This window comes from Genypterus blacodes, unplaced genomic scaffold (genome assembly GCF_046128005.1).
Source record: "Genypterus blacodes isolate CSIRO-AG114 ecotype Tasmania unplaced genomic scaffold, CSIRO-AGI_Gbla_v1 ptg000172l_1, whole genome shotgun sequence".
Taxonomy (NCBI): Eukaryota; Metazoa; Chordata; class Actinopteri; order Ophidiiformes; family Ophidiidae; genus Genypterus; species Genypterus blacodes.
Genome location: NW_027466973.1, coordinates 40977 through 57895, shown reverse-complemented (window position 1 = coordinate 57895; position 16919 = coordinate 40977). Strand labels below are relative to the sequence as shown.

The 16919-nt window shown below is 47.8% G+C and overlaps 3 protein-coding genes across 4 annotated transcripts; all 3 read right to left on the bottom strand.

Moving 5' to 3' along the window:
• Positions 1 to 2961: 2961 nt before the first annotated feature.
• On the bottom strand, positions 2962 to 5370 carry ppp2r5cb (protein phosphatase 2, regulatory subunit B', gamma b). 2 transcript variants are annotated; one of them, XM_076167754.1, is made up of 3 exons: positions 4702 to 5370; positions 4280 to 4339; positions 2962 to 3233 (listed from the first exon to the last, which is right to left on the bottom strand). In XM_076167754.1, exons 1-3 carry the CDS (start codon positions 4726 to 4728, stop codon positions 3054 to 3056), a joined length of 267 nt encoding a protein of 88 aa, XP_076023869.1. In that variant the 5' UTR covers positions 4729 to 5370; the 3' UTR covers positions 2962 to 3053. The 2 variants fall into 2 exon arrangements, with proteins under 2 accessions (XP_076023869.1, XP_076023871.1); XM_076167756.1 differs by having other exon boundaries at positions 2968 to 3230; positions 4702 to 4882.
• A 145-nt stretch (positions 5371 to 5515) lies between these two features.
• hsp90aa1.2 (heat shock protein 90, alpha (cytosolic), class A member 1, tandem duplicate 2) lies at positions 5516 to 10987 on the bottom strand. The gene is made up of 11 exons (XM_076167753.1): positions 10853 to 10987; positions 9069 to 9218; positions 8551 to 8917; positions 8325 to 8458; positions 7879 to 8217; positions 7610 to 7775; positions 7297 to 7487; positions 6953 to 7100; positions 6590 to 6858; positions 6081 to 6414; positions 5516 to 5957 (listed from the first exon to the last, which is right to left on the bottom strand). Exons 2-11 carry the CDS (start codon positions 9216 to 9218, stop codon positions 5845 to 5847), a joined length of 2211 nt encoding a protein of 736 aa, XP_076023868.1. The 5' UTR covers positions 10853 to 10987; the 3' UTR covers positions 5516 to 5844.
• A 343-nt stretch (positions 10988 to 11330) lies between these two features.
• Positions 11331 to 16005, bottom strand: hsp90aa1.1 (heat shock protein 90, alpha (cytosolic), class A member 1, tandem duplicate 1). The gene is made up of 11 exons (XM_076167752.1): positions 15862 to 16005; positions 14928 to 15077; positions 14313 to 14679; positions 14081 to 14214; positions 13686 to 13988; positions 13424 to 13589; positions 13110 to 13300; positions 12877 to 13024; positions 12511 to 12779; positions 12069 to 12402; positions 11331 to 11745 (listed from the first exon to the last, which is right to left on the bottom strand). Exons 2-11 carry the CDS (start codon positions 15075 to 15077, stop codon positions 11636 to 11638), a joined length of 2172 nt encoding a protein of 723 aa, XP_076023867.1. The 5' UTR covers positions 15862 to 16005; the 3' UTR covers positions 11331 to 11635.
• Positions 16006 to 16919: the final 914 nt, after the last annotated feature.

The window sequence follows — 16919 nt, the reverse complement described above, 5'->3', positions numbered from 1 at the left end:
TTGTGGAGTCATGGTGAGTGTGTGTGTGTGTGTGTGTGTGTGTGTGTGTGTGTGTGTGTGTGTGTGTGTGTGTGTGTGTGTGTGTGTGTGTGTGTGTGTGTGTGTGTGTGTGTGTGTGTGTGTGTGTGTGTGTGTGTGTGTGCAGGAGTGTCCACCAGCAGCTTCTGTGTCTGACAAACCACAACTGTGAAGAGTGAACGGACCCGTCTGTGATGAAGTCAGGCCACAACATGAAGCTCTTCACCACACGAGGAGGAGGAGGAGGAAGAGGAGGAGAGGTTCAGAGAATAAAGGCTACAAGAAGTTAGTGGAAGAGGAGAGAGCCTGATCTAGACCGAGGACTGATGAGTCTGATGAATAAAGAGCTCTTTCTTGCCCTGCTCCGTTTCTAGTCATGGGACAGCGGCGTCCCATCTGAAGATCTGTTGTTGTTCTGACCGAGACCAAGCAACACCAAACACACTCCCTGTGTGTGTGTGTGTGTGTGTGTGTGTGTGTGTGTGTGTGTTTGTGTGTGTGTGTGTGCGTGTGACAGAACTTGTGAGGCTCTGTCATCAGTCTGTTGTGAGGAAGCTCTCTGTGTTGAAGCAGAGATTTCTCTGAATTCTCCATTGATCCCTGCAGACGCTCTATATATACACACACACACACACACTTCATCGAGGGGTCTGCTGATCTGCCCGTCTCAGCGTCCTGCTCGGCTGGAATAAAGGCTTCAGGCTGGAGTCTATTTGGAGATCAGACCCATCGATACAGGACATGAGCGGAACACATCAATGAGGCTCTTAAGCTGGTTGCCAGGATACAAACTGAACTTAAACACATTCAGACGTTCACACGTGTAACAGCAGCCATCAGAACCAGGTGCATTTAGACCTGATGGACCAATCCTCCTCTGTCACCAACATCTAATCACTTCATTGATCAACTCTGATTTCAGTCGTCAGTAGAAAGACTGGACTTTGTCTTTATAAGCACAGACTGAGCACAGCCTGTCTGAGCTCATGTTTAATGTTTTATTATGTGCTCTCTAAAGCTGAACTAACCTGTAACCTCCCTCATGTTTCCTTTATTTGCTCACTTTAACACCTTTGAATCCTTTAAAAACACAAATTCCAACTGTTTCACTGATTCACTTCACTTAAAATCCTGATTAGCAGGTTGAAGTAAGAGAGCAGGATCCATCACATTAGAGCCTCAGTGAGAGAAACAGCTTCCTCCTTCCTGTTACAATGTCACACTGACTGCAGTCTGCTGTGCTCACCAGCAGGTGGCGACAAATCCCTGTGAGAACTGTTTCATGCAGGAAAGCGACTGACACACACACACACACACACACACACACACACACACACACACACACACACACACACACACACACACACACACACACACACACACACACACACACACACACACACACACACACACACACACACACACACACACACACACACACACACACACACACACACACACACACACTCTTCTGGTTTCCTGTTTCTTCACACACACGTCATTTATCCAAACTAATCTGGACTCTTGAACTCAGACCTGATAAAACAGAACTTTTCGCTGGTTGCTATCTTGTGTCTTATAATCACACTGATCTGATCTGAGGCAGTGAAGCTCTGCTCTCCCTTCAGGCCTCTGCAGTGTGGCCTGCTCCGGGTCAGGGGCTCGGCCCGGCCTCGCAGCTCTGCAGGTTCACGGACAGGAGTCTCCATCAGGAGGAGGTAAATATGCCTGGAATGAAAACAGAGCAGATAACATCTCTGCAGAATGTTATCAAAGCTCTGCTCCGCCTTTAATCAGAGATGAAATGCTGCTTCATGGTTACAGCACAATGCAAACCAGCTTCACTCTGATACAAGAGAATGAAGAACAACACAGGGTCAACTGGAGTTACAGACAGGGACTCCAGCTGCCACTCCACAGTTTGTAATCAACCACAGCAAAACACATGCAGAACAAGACCCCTAACAGCTGCTGACAAGGGCCGCTAGAGACTACAGGTACCAAAGGGCCAGCAGCAGAGTCTGGACCCTAGCAGCAGAGCCTGGACCCTAGCAGCAGCAGAGTCTGGACCCAGCAGCAGCAGAGTCTGGACCCAGCAGCAGCAGAGTCTGGACCCAGCAGCAGCAGAGTCTGGACCCAGCAGCAGCAGAGCCTGGACCCAGCAGCAGCAGAGTCTGGACCCAGCAGCAGCAGAGCCTGGACCCAGCAGCAGCAGAGTCTGGACTTTGCTCTACTCTGACTCCACATTGGTTCTTCACCATAATGACTAACTCAGTAGTGTAGATGCTCCAGGTGGCTCTATGAGGGCGTGTCGTGGGGAGGAGTGGCAGTAGAGCGTCACTCTCTGGCAGGCAGCATCCTGACACACGAGGGCCGCAGCATTAAAGCCTTATCTCTGGATTACCACTAAATATAGACGCTTGGTTTAAATCCAGCACAAAGTCCAAGCCCAGGACCGTCCTCCTCCTCCTCTGAGGTCACAGGAAGCTGGCTAAATACAGAGTGTGTGTGTGTGTGTGTGTGTGTGCGTGTGCTTATCTACGTATGTAACACTTTCCCTGGCAGCCCTGAGTTTTTTTCTGTGCGATGACTTATTAACGGGCAGAGATCCGTCACCCTCTACTCGTGCTGCTCTGGGCAGAGGGACACTTGTCGCTCTGCCACACAGGAACATATCAGATAGAGTGGATCATATTCTAAATGTGACTCAAGCTGGCAGCTCTCTCTCTCTCTCTCTCTCTCTCTCTCTCTCTCTCTCTCTCTCTCTCTCTCTCTCTCTCTCTCTCTCTCTCTCTCTCTCTCTCTCTCTCTCTCTCTCCTCTCTCTCTCTCTCTCTCTCTCTCTCTCTCTCTCTCTCTCTCTCTCTCTCTCTCTCTCCTCTCTCTCTCTCTCCTCTCTCTCTCTCTCTCTCTGTGTGTGTGTGTCTCCACCTTCACCTATGACCTCACTCTCAGAAATACACAACATCCACACTCTGACCTTTGACCTTTCCTTTCTCTCTCCATCTCTCTCCACACCATTGAAGCTGTGTGACTCTAGAGGGCCGTACCTTTAAACGCCGGCAGCTTCTGCAGCTCTCTGTTGTTGCTCAGGCTGAAGCGTGACGAGCTCTGCCTCTTGTCCTTCTTGACGGGCGTCTGGGAGCCGGGCTGCTTCCCCTTCAGCAGCTGGGTGGTGGGAGGGAGGCTGTTGCTGGACTTCCTGTTGGAGCCCTGCTGAAGACACAAACCACATGTGAGGCTGAGGAGGGCGGAGGTGCGGAAGAGCGCCGCCGCCGCCGCGCTCACGTCAGATGTTTTTAGCTCCTGTAGAAGCTCGCTGGTTTGACTTCCTGGCATGAGGTTTCTCTGAGCTCAGTGTGATGGTTCAACACGATCAACACACCTGGAGGCACAGCTGCACCCACAACACTTCAAGTGGCTTTATGGTGTCTGATAGTCAAGGTAACAGGGGGACGTTTCTGTTCTCACACACACACACACACACACACACACACACACACACACACACACACACACACACACACACACACACACACACACACACACACACACACACACACACACACACACACACACACACACACCTCCCTGTGAGCCTCTGAGTTCACAGGGATTGAACAAAGTCACTTAGAGCCCAGTTAGAGGAGCTCAGGGCTCAGCACTCCATGATGAAGAGGATCAAACAGTCATCCTCTCTCCTCATGCATGCAGGAGAGAAGCTCAGATCAATCATTTAGTATCTTCATCAGAAATATAGAGCATCTGTAGGACAGGTTGGCCTCTATGTGGAGCTGAAGAGCAGCAGAGAGGAGAGCACTGAGGGATAGAGGGGCAGAAACTCCTCCCTGAGCAGCGTCACAGAGGGGTTAGAGCTCTGCATCATAGAGCCTCATCAGCCTCTCTGCCTAAGCTGCTCTACATGTGGGGGGGGGTGATGTCACTACGGCCTGGTGCTGGACAGGTGAGCACGCACATACACACACACACACACACACACACACACACACACACACACACCTGTACTCACACACACTTGTACTCTCTCACACACACACACACACACACACCTGTACTCACACACACCTGTACTCACACACACACACACACACACACACACACACACACACACACACACACACACACACACACACACACACACACACACACACACCTGTACTCACACACTCCTCTGACAGGCTCCATGAAGGCCACACAGATGTGTTTGTGTTGTTGTGTGTACATGTGTGTTGTGACCTCACCTCATGCTGGGAGTTCTCCTGCCCTCCGCTCTTTCCCACTTTTCCAGACTTAGGAGACTCCTAAGGGAATAAGGACATAGAGGAAGTCATTGAGACAGCAGATCCAGAGCAGAACCAGAGCAGATCCAGAACATGAGGGCAGATCCAGAGCAGACCACAAACCATCCTAACAGCTGATGAGGAGCCACCTTCCTCCTCCTCCTCCTGAGTAACGGTGCCTCATTAGCGGCGCTAGCACGCTGCCTGTCTGTCTGTCAGGCTGGCTAGCTGCTGCTGCTGCTGCTCGGCTAATGTTGACGGGACGCCGCGCTGGTTCGTCCCCTTAAACGAGGCCGGTTTCCTCCGTGAACAGCCGTGAAATACCTCCGCCACTACCTACCCCCGCCCCGGTGCTCCCCTCCGGGCTGAACCCCCCGGCTCACCTTGTCTTTCTTGGCTTTATTCGGCATCGCTCCGCCGTCGTCTCCGCCCTTGGTCCCCGCTCGGAGAGTCCACAACCTAAAACCTTGACAACTCTCGGGGCAGCGCTCCGGCCCCTCCTCGCACTGTGATTGGTTACTGCCCGTCACGTGATCAATCACAGTCGAGCTCTACGAGAGAGGAGAGCCACCTGGTGGTTGTAGTTGGTACAGCAGGATGGGGATGTTTGTCCTGGGCACCAAGGAGGCAAATAATCTGTTTTTAACGGTTGATTATTTAATTCTTGACAACCATGACCGAATTTTGGGGGGTGTATTAATCAAGACACTTAGTGATCGGAAAAGTTGATCAAACAACGACATATTGTCCCCAAAACATCCTCCGGTATGTTTGTTTCACTTTGATACATCTCTACAATTAAAATACTAAATCCTGGTTGTGTGTGTGTGTGTCCTTGTGACCATCAGCTGATTGATCATATCGTAACTCTAGCTGCCTGTGCACCCTGAGCTTTGCATGAACGCCATCTTGTGGACATTTACTATCACTACTCTTACACTCATTCACATTTTAACTGAATGAGCAGATTCTTCCTGCTTTGGTCTTTACTACTTAAATGAAAACACATTAATATCTCTTCTTACTTTTATATGTCTAGTTCCATTATCACACACGGGTCTGCTGGAGATTTAAATCACAGATTACAGCTTTGTCACAGTGTTTATGAGTTCAGATGGTTTGTTTGTCCCCATTCTGTTTTATTGGCTTGTTTGACAACTTCCTTGACTTAAATTGAGCAGATTAAAAGACAAACTGTGACTGGTTAACATGGTAAACACCTTTATTCCATGAATCCCACTGTTTCAAATAACCAATCATATCAATTTTTGATATATTTACAGTAAAAGTGAACACAGACAGAATGTTGGAATGTCAATAAATACAAAAAAATGCGTCGGAACAACTCAAGATACAAAAAGTGACAACAAAAATAAAAAAGGTTTAAAGGAATGAACCGGAACTGTGGTGTGGAATCTGAGTGATATCGGATCAAAGGAATGTGGGGACATTGTTCATTTACAACATCAAACTTGTGATTTTATGTAACACTACAGCTGAACGTGAGCCGGCGAGGGGGGCGGAGTCTAATCCACCTCCTCCATCCTGGACGTGTCCTCGTCCTCCCCTTCCAGAGCAGGCATGTCCTCGGTGGGAGGAGGGGCGGCTTCCTCTGTGCTCAGCTCGTCTTCATCAATACCTGGATCAGAGAAAAGGCAGATTGTGAGTCACTGGAGAAAGGTCAAAGCTCTTAATGAACTGAGAACATACAGATCATTCTATAGGCTTTGGTATAGAATGAGTCACCGATCAAACATCTTACCCAGACCCAGCTTGATCATTCTGTAGATGCGGTTGGAGTGTGTCTGAGGGTCGTCCAGCGTGAAGCCTGAGGACAGCAGGGCGGTCTCAAACAGCAGAATCACCAGGTCCTTCACAGACTTATCGTTCTTGTCGGCCTCTGCCTTCTGCCTCAGCGTCTCCACGATGGGATGCTCTGGGTTGATCTCCAGGTGCTTCTTGGCAGCCATGTAGCCCATGGTGGAGTTATCTCTGAGGGCCTGGGCCTTCATGATCCTCTCCATGTTGGCTGACCAGCCGTAGGTGCTGGTGACGATGCAGCAGGGGGACGACACCAGACGGTTGGAGACGGAGACCTGAGGGAGCAAAACATAAGACACATGAGATGTAGTGGTGAGATGTTTGAATAGTTCCACTAATAGTTCAGATTGACATTGAAATTAGATACCAATGTGTACATTTGGTTCAAAATGCTGAGGCCTTAAGGCTCAGATGGATCTTTAACACTGTGACCTTTACTGACTGACTCACCTTCTCCACCTTCTTCTCCAGGATGTCCTTCATGATCTTGCACAGGTTCTCAAACTGAGTGTTCTTCTCCTCCTGCTTCTTCTTCTCGTCATCATCCTCAGGGAGCTCCAGACCCTCCTTGGTGACTGAGACCAGATTCTTGCCGTCGTACTCCTTCAGCTGCTGGACACAGTACTCATCGATGGGCTCGATCATGTAGATGACCTCCAGGCCGGCCTTACGTAGGCGCTCAACAAAGGCAGAGTTGGCCACCTGGTCCTTGGTCTCACCTGTAAAGCAGTCGTGACGGCGTCGTCAGACACTGCGTGTGATGTTTAACAGCATGCTCGTGAAGATGAAGATGAAGATGAAGAGCAGCCTCACCAGTGATGTAGTAGATGTGCTTCTGGTTGTCCTTCATGCGGGACACGTAGTCCTTCAGGGACACCACCTCGTCTCCAGAGGCTGAGGTGTAGTAACGCAGCATGTCAGACAGCTTCTTCCTGTTCTGGGAGTCCTCATGGATGCCCAGCTGAAACACACACACACACACAGACACACAACAGTGAATCACCCAGGACAACAAACACAGCAGCGTCCAACTACATCTTCCATGGTTTTCATTTTGTGCCTTATATCACCGAGACATGGGAAGGTCAAACCCCAGCTGGCTCTCATAACCATCAAGGCCCCGGGGCTCTGACAGAAAGGAAGATAAGGAGGCTGACCTTGATGTTCTTGGAGAACTGCTCGTAGTACTTCTTGTAGTTGTCCGTGTCCTCGGACAGCTCGGTGAACAGCTCCAGGCACTTCTTCACCAGGTTCTTGCGGATGACCTTCAGGATCTTGCTCTGCTGCAGCATCTCTCTGGAGATGTTCAGGGGCAGATCCTCAGAGTCCACCACACCCTTGATGAAATCTGATTGAAAATTAAGATCCACAGGTCAGACATTCTCAGAAAATAGAACTTTAGCACCTCTATTAGAACCAGAACACTCATTGAAGCGTGTCAGATGTTCCCTCCCCCTTGTGAGGACTCACTGAGGTACTCGGGGATGAGCTCGTCACAGTTGTCCATGATGAAGACCCGGCGCACGTAGAGCTTGATGTTGTTCTTCTTCTTCTTGTTCTCAAAGAGGTCAAAGGGAGCTCGGCGAGGCACGAACAGCAGCGCACGGAACTCCAGCTGGCCCTCCACTGAGAAGTGCTGCAGAGGGAGATGAGATGTTTGTGTTAAAGCTTCACCGCATCTTCATCACAAACACACAGGCCAATCAAAAGGCTCAGAAGGAACCGATCAGGACTCGTACCTTGACAGCCAGGTGGTCCTCCCAGTCATTGGTCAGGCTCTTGTAGAACTCTCCGTACTCCTCGTTGGTGATGTCGTCAGGGTTACGGGTCCACAGAGGCTTGGTCTTGTTCAGCTCCTCCTGGTCGATGTACTTCTCCTTGATCTTCTTCTTCTTCTTCTTGTCCTCCTCTGAACACTTGTCGTGGTCGTGTTCCTCGTCCGAGCCCACGTCCTCGATCTCGGGCTTGTCCTCGTCCTTTTCCTTGTCTTCGTCTTCCTCCTTGTCCTTCTCCTTCTCCTTCTCCTCCTCCTCCTCTGCCTCGTCGTCGCTCACCTCCTTGTCGCGCTCCTTCTCCACCTAAACGTGGAAATGAGCAGAGCTTCTTAAAGGACAGAACAGTGCTGACGTGATGTTCTGATGGTTCTTGGCTGTAAACTCTGCTGCTGTCTGAACTCGGTACTTACAAACAGTGTGATGGGGTAGCCAATGAACTGGGAGTGCTTCTTCACCACCTCCTTCACTCGCTTCTCCTCGATATATTCGATCTGGTCTTCTTTCAGGTGCAGGATCACCCTGGTGCCACGCCCGATTGGCTCAGCTGGAAGAGAAGAAGAAGTTGGTTTCAGCTTTATGACAACAATTAAGACACTAGTCAATCGTTTGGCGGTGCAGAGTCTTGACATCACTCACAGTTGTCCACTTTGACAGTGAAAGAGCCTCCAGCTGAAGACTCCCACACGTACTGCTCATCATCGTTGTGCTTGGTGATGACCGTCACCCTCTCGGCCACCAGGTAAGCCGAGTAGAAACCCACACCGAACTGACCGATCATGGAGATGTCAGCCCCGGCCTGAAGAGCCTCCATGAAAGCCTTGGTGCCGGACTTGGCGATGGTTCCCAGGTTGTTGATCAGGTCAGCCTTGGTCATGCCAATGCCCGTGTCGGTCAGGGTGAGGGTGCGCTCCTCTTTGTTGGGGATGATTTCAATTTTGAGGTCTTTCCCGTTGTCCAGCTTGGTTGGATCAGTCAGACTCTCATATCGGATTTTGTCCAGTGCCTGAAGAACAAAAAAGGGTTCACAAACTGTGGCTCTCTATAGGCTTTGACCAAAACATCCCTGACCATCATACACAACATGAAACAGCTGATTCTTCTAACATTGAGCAGCAGTACACACATCTCTACACCTGGACTGATTAGAGACCTACATCAGAGGAGTTGGAGATGAGCTCCCTGAGGAAGATCTCTTTGTTGGAGTAGAAGGTGTTGATGATCAGAGACATGAGCTGAGCGATCTCAGCCTGGAAGGCGAAGGTCTCAACCTCCTCCTCCATCAGTTGGTCAACTGGTTCAGGCATCTGCACAGAGTGGGGTAGGAGGAAAATGATCAGTCACACACATACAATAAGAAAAACACAATTAGAAAAAACAAACTACAAAATCAAACCTTCAGCTAAAACAACGTTGCTTGCAATGTTGCCTGAAGCCCGTGACGACTCTACAGCTGCTTAAATGACCAATAGTGATCTCATCTAACAAACAACATTGTGTCATACTACACGAGTTACAACAATGATCTCATACATTCAGCCTGAGTAAAGAGCTGAGTGTGTATAACTACATTACCGTGTTTGGTGTAGGAGTCATTTGTTAATATTTCCAACCGTTTATTATGCAATTTACAAAAACATGAGCCTTCAGTCCACAAGCATGAGCCTGACAAACGTGTGAGTCATCCAGTCTGAGGCTTAAACAGGCAGGTGGTGGAACAGACTGTCCATGTCTCTAATCCAGCCTCAGCAGAGGAAGCTCAGCCACCTTCTGCTCTCAGGCCCGTTGCGTAATATTCATATCACCGAAGATTCATCATAAATGCAGAGAATGCAGTGATTGATTTGTGTGGAAATGAATTAAAAATCAATGATTTTCTCTTTAAATTGAAGAAGCTCAAGTTACAGAAATGAATAACAGCAATTTAATGAATATTTATATGATAATTCAGATATTTATTGTCACATTTTCTTCATATCTTTTGAAAATAACACACAGGTTTGCATCGTGTCTGAGCTGCAGGCATGTTACTATGGTTACACAACAGGAACTGAGCCTCATCCAATTTTAGCCTGAGGAATTATGAATTGTTATCAGCTGGTGTGAATATGAATATGAAGGCGATGCTGTGATTGATCTTCTCTCGTAGTGTCTGGATCTGAGGCTTCAGCAGGCCTGAGTCTGTCAGATCCCTTTTGTTTCCATGACCCTATCAACCCTGGACAGCTAATGGCTGCTCAGAGGGCAGCACATGGTTACAAGCGCGCCATCTGCCGGTTTGCCGACGAAATGCAGGCTTCTAGAAGCTACCAGGGGGGCGAGCAGAACTCTTCTAGCAGTTTCTACAGGAATCGAAAGCTCCTCCTGTAAGTGAGCTCACGGTGTGCAGTGAAGGATCCACCGGTCTCCCTCCGTTTTAACGCGATGTCACGACAGACTGAGGCCACCAACGCGTGGAGAACCTCAGAGTCTCCCCCGATTAGGCAATAGGATGAAGATTAGTCAGAGGTTTCGCCTACTTAGCGTAATTCCAGTCTGACAAGTGTAGCAAGGTGGCACCATGTGGTCCATGTGGCCTCCGCCTGATCAGACTGAGCGACAAAAAGACGCCAGCACAGACGCCTGCGGACCTGAGGACATAATTCTAGAACAAAGTTTGATCCGATGACCCAGATGTGTCATCATGAAATCAAAGTGAGCTGTCAATCAATAACAAGCAGCCCCTGCACCGTGATGGACGTTAGCGCAGAGTGCTCACATCTATTAACGTCATTGTGTTTCATCTCCATCTTTAAAAGACAGCATGAGAACTTTAGTGAACCCGAGCAGCGAACCGAGCCAACGACATAACAATGTTATAACACAATCATACACGTGTGGGCTTCGTCGTTTCCTAATTATGTTGTAATTCCATACAATAGTATTCCAGGGCTTTATTTACCTCGGTCGCAAGGTTTGGCAGCGTCCGGCAGCAGAGGGATGGCGGTCTGGTCAGTCCCGCAGGCAGACAGGATGTGAGTCACGGGCCGAGGGAAGCTGGGAGCTTTAAAGCCTCTCAGAACCTTCCAGAACTATCTGGATGCGCGCGGCTGCTGCTGCTCGCTGATTGGCTCGGGAGGTTGTCAGTCAGATGCATGCTACGCGCCCCTCTCCGTTTAAATGAACGGGGGAGAGGCGGAGCTTCCGCCGCGTCGCATGCGGAAGCGACGCCGGGTTTGAAAGTGGAATTGATCCGGTATGGGGGAGGACCAGTGAAACTTCGAGAAGAAGCGCAGCTGTGTGTGTCTGTGTGTGTGCGTGTGTGTGTACGCGTGTGTGTGTACGCGTGTGTGTGTCCCCTCATGTGAGATAGCGCTCATGAAACAAAGAAGCGAAAATCAGAAACAAGCAGGCGTAACACAGACAAAGAGACGTTGTAGTTAATATTTCTCAATATATTTTTATTAAAAATTGGAATCCTTCTCATAAAAAATGTAACCGTTAAAAAAGACATAAGTCAACCGCACACTGACTTTACTTTATGAGTCTTCCGGTCGATTTAGAAGCAGCTGCTGTAATGTGGCCGAAACGTTCGTGTTTGATTTGTAGTAACCAGTTAATAATACTGTTAAACAACTAAGACAGTTGTGTTAGAATGAAATGTCTATTTGAAGAGGCACTATAAGTTAAAAAAAAATTTAAAAAAATGAACATGTGAAAGGAGGCACAATCCGAATTGAATACTTTAGTCAACTTCCTCCATTCTCGATGTGTCGTCGTCTCCTTCCAGTACAGGCATGTCTTCATCAGCGGGCTGGATGAGGTCCTCCACCGCTGAGTCATCATCATCAATACCTATGAATAATACAGAATAAACATCAGCAACCAAAGTCCTTCAATGTTCAATAGCCACAGTCATCATGTGATCTGCAGTAATATAACATTATAATATTTTATTATCCCTGTGAGGCAGAAACGCCTTCCCAGTGCATTAGATAGCAGCAAACATCCACATAAAACAAGACAATACCCATAAAAAGGAGACTTAAGATCAATCTAAACACAGTAGACAAATAATCAATCGCTGCATAAAAGTGAGAAAGACAAGCAAATGTAAGTTATTGTAGCAGGTTTCGGTTTTGCTAAGTTATAACATTAAATCAAAAGGCGGAGCTTACCCAGACCCAGCTTGATCATTCTGTAGATGCGGTTGGAGTGTGTCTGGGGGTCTTCCAGCGTGAAGCCTGAGGACAGCAGGGCGGTCTCAAACAGCAGAATCACCAGGTCCTTCACAGCTTTGTCGTTCTTGTCCGCCTCTGCTTTCACCCTCAGGGTCTCAACAATGGGATGATCTGGGTTGATTTCCAGATGCTTCTTGGCAGTCATGTAGCCCATGGTGGAGTTATCTCTGAGGGCCTGAGACTTCATGATCCTCTCCATGTTGGCCGTCCAGCCGTAGGTGCTGGTGACGATACAGCAGGGGGACGACACCAGACGGTTGGAGACAGAGACCTGGGCGGAAACCATTTATATTCATTCAGTGTGCTGTGCTCCTGATCAAATACAATGTGGAGTATAACAATAAGAAATGAAACTCATTTCAAAGAGGAGAAATATTACCTTTTCAATCTTCTTGTCAAGGATGTCCTTCATGATCTTACAAAGGTTCTCAAATTTAGTTTGGAGTTCCTCCTGCTTCTTCTTCTCATCCTCATCCTCAGGGAGCTCCAGGCCCTCTTTGGTGACTGAGACCAAATTCTTGCCGTCGTACTCCTTCAGCTGCTGGACACAGTACTCATCGATGGGCTCGATCATGTAGATGACCTCCAGGCCGGCCTTACGTAGGCGCTCCACAAAGGCAGAGTTGGCCACCTGGTCTTTGGTCTCACCTGTCAAAGTGAATCCACAGATTTATGTTATTTAATGAGATCAAGCAAATATATATATAAGGAGGCTAATAATGAATGAATGGAGATGAAGACTAACCAGTGATGTAGTAGATGTGCTTCTGGGTGTCCTTCATACGTGACACATATTCCTTCAGGGACACCACCTCGTCTCCAGAGGCTGATGTGTAGTAACGCAGCATGTCAGACAGCTTCTTCCTGTTCTGGGAGTCCTCATGGATGCCCAGCTGAAATATAAAATATAATATGTTAAGGGTTAAACCCAAATTTGACATTGGGGCAAATTCAATGAATGAATTCCCGTTAATTTACCTTGATGTTCTTGGAGAACTGCTCGTAGTACTTCTTGTAGTTGTCCTTGTCCTCGGACAGCTCGGTGAACAGCTCCAGGCACTTCTTCACCAGGTTCTTGCGGATGACCTTCAGGATCTTGCTCTGCTGCAGCATCTCTCTGGAGATGTTCAGGGGCAGATCCTCAGAGTCCACCACACCCTTGATGAAATCTGATGGAGAGTTAAGATGAACAGGTCAGACAGCTAACCCAGATGAATGATGTGTAATAAACCCCTTCGGTGTGAAACCACACACCTCAGCTGCACAACATTATCAATAACAGTTATACTCACTGAGATACTCTGGGATCAGCTCATCACAGTTGTCCATGATGAAGACCCTGCGCACATACAGCTTGATGTTGTTCCTCTTTTTCTTGTTTTCAAAGAGGTCGAACGAGGCCCTCCTGGGCACGAAGAGCAAAGCACGGAACTCCAGCTGGCCCTCCACCGAGAAATGCTGAAGATGGCAGAAATAAAGAAGTTACTAAAGTACAAATGGTAGGAAGACGTGGGTGGGTTTCACATGTTGCTGTGCTTATTACACGTATGATACCTTGACAGCCAGGTGGTCCTCCCAGTCGTTGGTCAGGCTCTTATAGAACTCTCCATATTCCTCGTTTGTGATGTCGTCGGGGTTGCGGGTCCAGATTGGCTTGGTCTTATTCAGCTCCTGAGCATCGATGTACTTCTCCTTCACCTTCTTCATCCTCTTGTTAGTGCCCTCCTTGTCCTCTTCCTCATCAGAGCCCACATCCTCGATCTTAGGTTTGTCCTTGTTCTCGGCAGCGTCCTTCTCGGCCTCCTCTTCCTTCACTCCCTCGTCAAGATCCACCTCCTTCTCCCTAGTTTTCTCCACCTTGAATAAGATGATGTCATAGCATGTCAGTATCTTTAATATACTTGGTGTTTATTAGATTTCTCAGAAGGGAACGCCCCATAATAACTTACATAAAGTGTAATGGGGTAGCCAATGAACTGGGAGTGCTTCTTCACGACCTCCTTGACTCGCTTCTCCTCACAGTATTCTGTCTGGTCGTCCTTCAGATGGAGGATCACCTTTGTGCCTCTGCCAATGGGCTCTCCTAAAGTTACAATCAAGGATGAGAGCAGTTCCATGTCATATTCATCAAACTTTTTATCGATTTGAATGTCACAACAGTGAGTTTAGAGTCAAACGTACCAGGGTCAACTTTAACAGTGAAAGAGCCTCCAGCTGAAGACTCCCACACGTACTGCTCATCATCGTTGTGCTTGGTGATGACCGTCACCCTCTCGGCCACCAGGTAGGCCGAGTAGAAACCCACACCGAACTGACCAATCATGGAGATGTCAGCTCCGGCTTGCAGAGCCTCCATGAAAGCCTTGGTGCCGGACTTGGCGATGGTTCCCAGGTTGTTGATCAGGTCGGCCTTGGTCATGCCAATGCCCGTGTCGACCAGGGTGAGGGTGCGAGCGTGGAGGTCAGGGGTGATTTCGATCTTCAGGTCCTTGCAGCCCTCAAGTCTGCTCGGGTCGGTCAAGCTTTCATATCTGATTTTGTCCAACGCCTGTCAGAAAGGAATATAGGAGGTAAGTGGAGCCACTGAGCCATCAACTTTGGATATAGATCTCCTTTTTTCACTCCATTCTGGAGAGGCTTTGATTTTCAGTCAATCAATTTATTGCACATTATGGCACAGATGTTGTCTTTCATTTAAGGCATCATCAAAGCCTTTCTGATCTCTAGATCTGGAGTTATATAGCCAGTGGTTATTCATGTAATGAGGTTAAGTAATAACAGACTTATTTTACTTACATCTGAGGAGTTGGAGATGAGCTCCCTGAGGAAGATTTCTTTATTTGAATAGAAGGTGTTAATAATCAGAGACATAAGCTGAGCAATCTCAGCCTGGAAGGCGAATGTCTCCACTTCATCCTCCATAGTGGGTCCTGAATGCTCTGGCATCTGAAAGAAGAAGGTGGTCGTTGTAACATCTCAAAACTGTAATTTAGATTATTAGGTCTTTTTCCTTTTTCGGCTCCTCCTTCTCCTCAGTAGAGGAGGAGGAGTGGCTGATACTGTCCATGAAAGCCAGAGACTCTTGTTGCACATGTTCCCTCAGGCATAAGTGGGAGGAGTTTTCCCGACCCCCTGCCAACAGCTGCGACCTGTGTCACTTAACACCTCCATGTGAAACGAAGAACAGACTACAGACAATGCAGACCAAATGGAAGGAGATTTTAAATGCAGCTTACTTGTAAAAAGACTACAGAGCTGAAATCATATATATTTAATAGGCAGGGCACAGGTTGGTATTTGAAAGCCGCAGAGAAGAAGAGAAGTGCAGCTGCAATAAATATTAAGCAAATGTGCGATTAAAATGAGCCTTACATCTATCTGATGAGTGGAGCCACACGCTTTCATTGCCCTCACATCCAGCTGCTGTGCTTAGAATCCTGCTTTTTTGCTATTCTGCTGTGAATTCATTTGAATCTGTGGTAAAGCTCTTTGTGCAAACTGCTTCTTCTGCCCCTCCGCCATTGCTCTCATGCTCAGGGTCACCCTGCTGGCCATGTGCTCCTCACCATTTAGAGTCTCATCAGTGTACTGATTGTACAGAGGCTATCCTATTCATTCACAGATATCTGAATTGATTACGTAGCTTTTTGTGTGTTTTGCTTTCGATCATTATTCTAATGTTAAATTTGAAACACAACAAAGAAAAAAATGTTCTGTTCTTCAGTCTTACCTTGAGTAGAGCTCTTCTCTTCAGTCCCTTCTTCACTAAAGTCGACAAATGAGTTGCTTCTTGCAGATCTCCAAATGTGTGAAGTGTGCTGCTCCTGTGATGTGTCCAGGAAATAGCTTCTGACTCAGTACTGAACCTGTGACATGCCGGTGTCTTTTTATACTCAAGGGGGAGTGGGAGTTCTCTCAGCTCCCATTCAGAAGCTTCCAGAAGATACCATGGCTGGTGTATGGGTGTAAGGGTGTATGGGGGTGTTGAGAAAGGCCGAGAAGGTGGGTGGCGGCCAGTGAGAGTCATGAGCCCCAAAGTTGATGTGCCCATGTAGGGAGTCACAAGGAGTGCTTGTCACTCAGGATGAGAGCTTCCTGATTGCCTGCCGGGCCATAAGCCCCTCCATACCCCCTGTCAGCGTCACAGCTGTGCATTGCCTTTACTATCGCCTGCTCTCTCAGGCACACCAAGACCACACGGCCTCCTACAGATAGCAGGCCAGAGCCTTTTTTAGCCTTCAACATTGCTTTGAATCTCAAAAGTTTCACAAATTCGAAACAGTTGAACAGAAAGCACATCTCAGGACTAAAAGTACTGTTCAGTGCGATACAATGAAACAATTTCTGTTACGTTGCAGTCTGCATGAATTCATTTCAGCAACATTATGACGTGTATTGATTAGAATGATAGAAACTGCTAAACTGTATAAGGTCCCTATACTAGGTGGGCCCCTGATTCACTATTCATGGAGACAAATAAACTTTAAAATAATGAAACGACCCAGTAGGAGCTTCTCTGGTCAAATGAGGATATACCATTATATCTGACCATAAGATGGCAGTGTAGTACACGTGCTAGAGAGCTGGTTATGCAATCCAAACGCTCCAGTTGACAGTAGACGTTGCTAGAAGCTGTAACTCTAGAAAAGTGGAGAACTGTGGCAGTCATTGTAAGATGATCTTTTCTGAAGAGCACTGCCATTATTAGATGTCACATACTTTGCATATTTGTTCAAATAAGATTAAGGGTTCAGCAGTGAAATAAGAGCAGACTGGAATGAAATATGT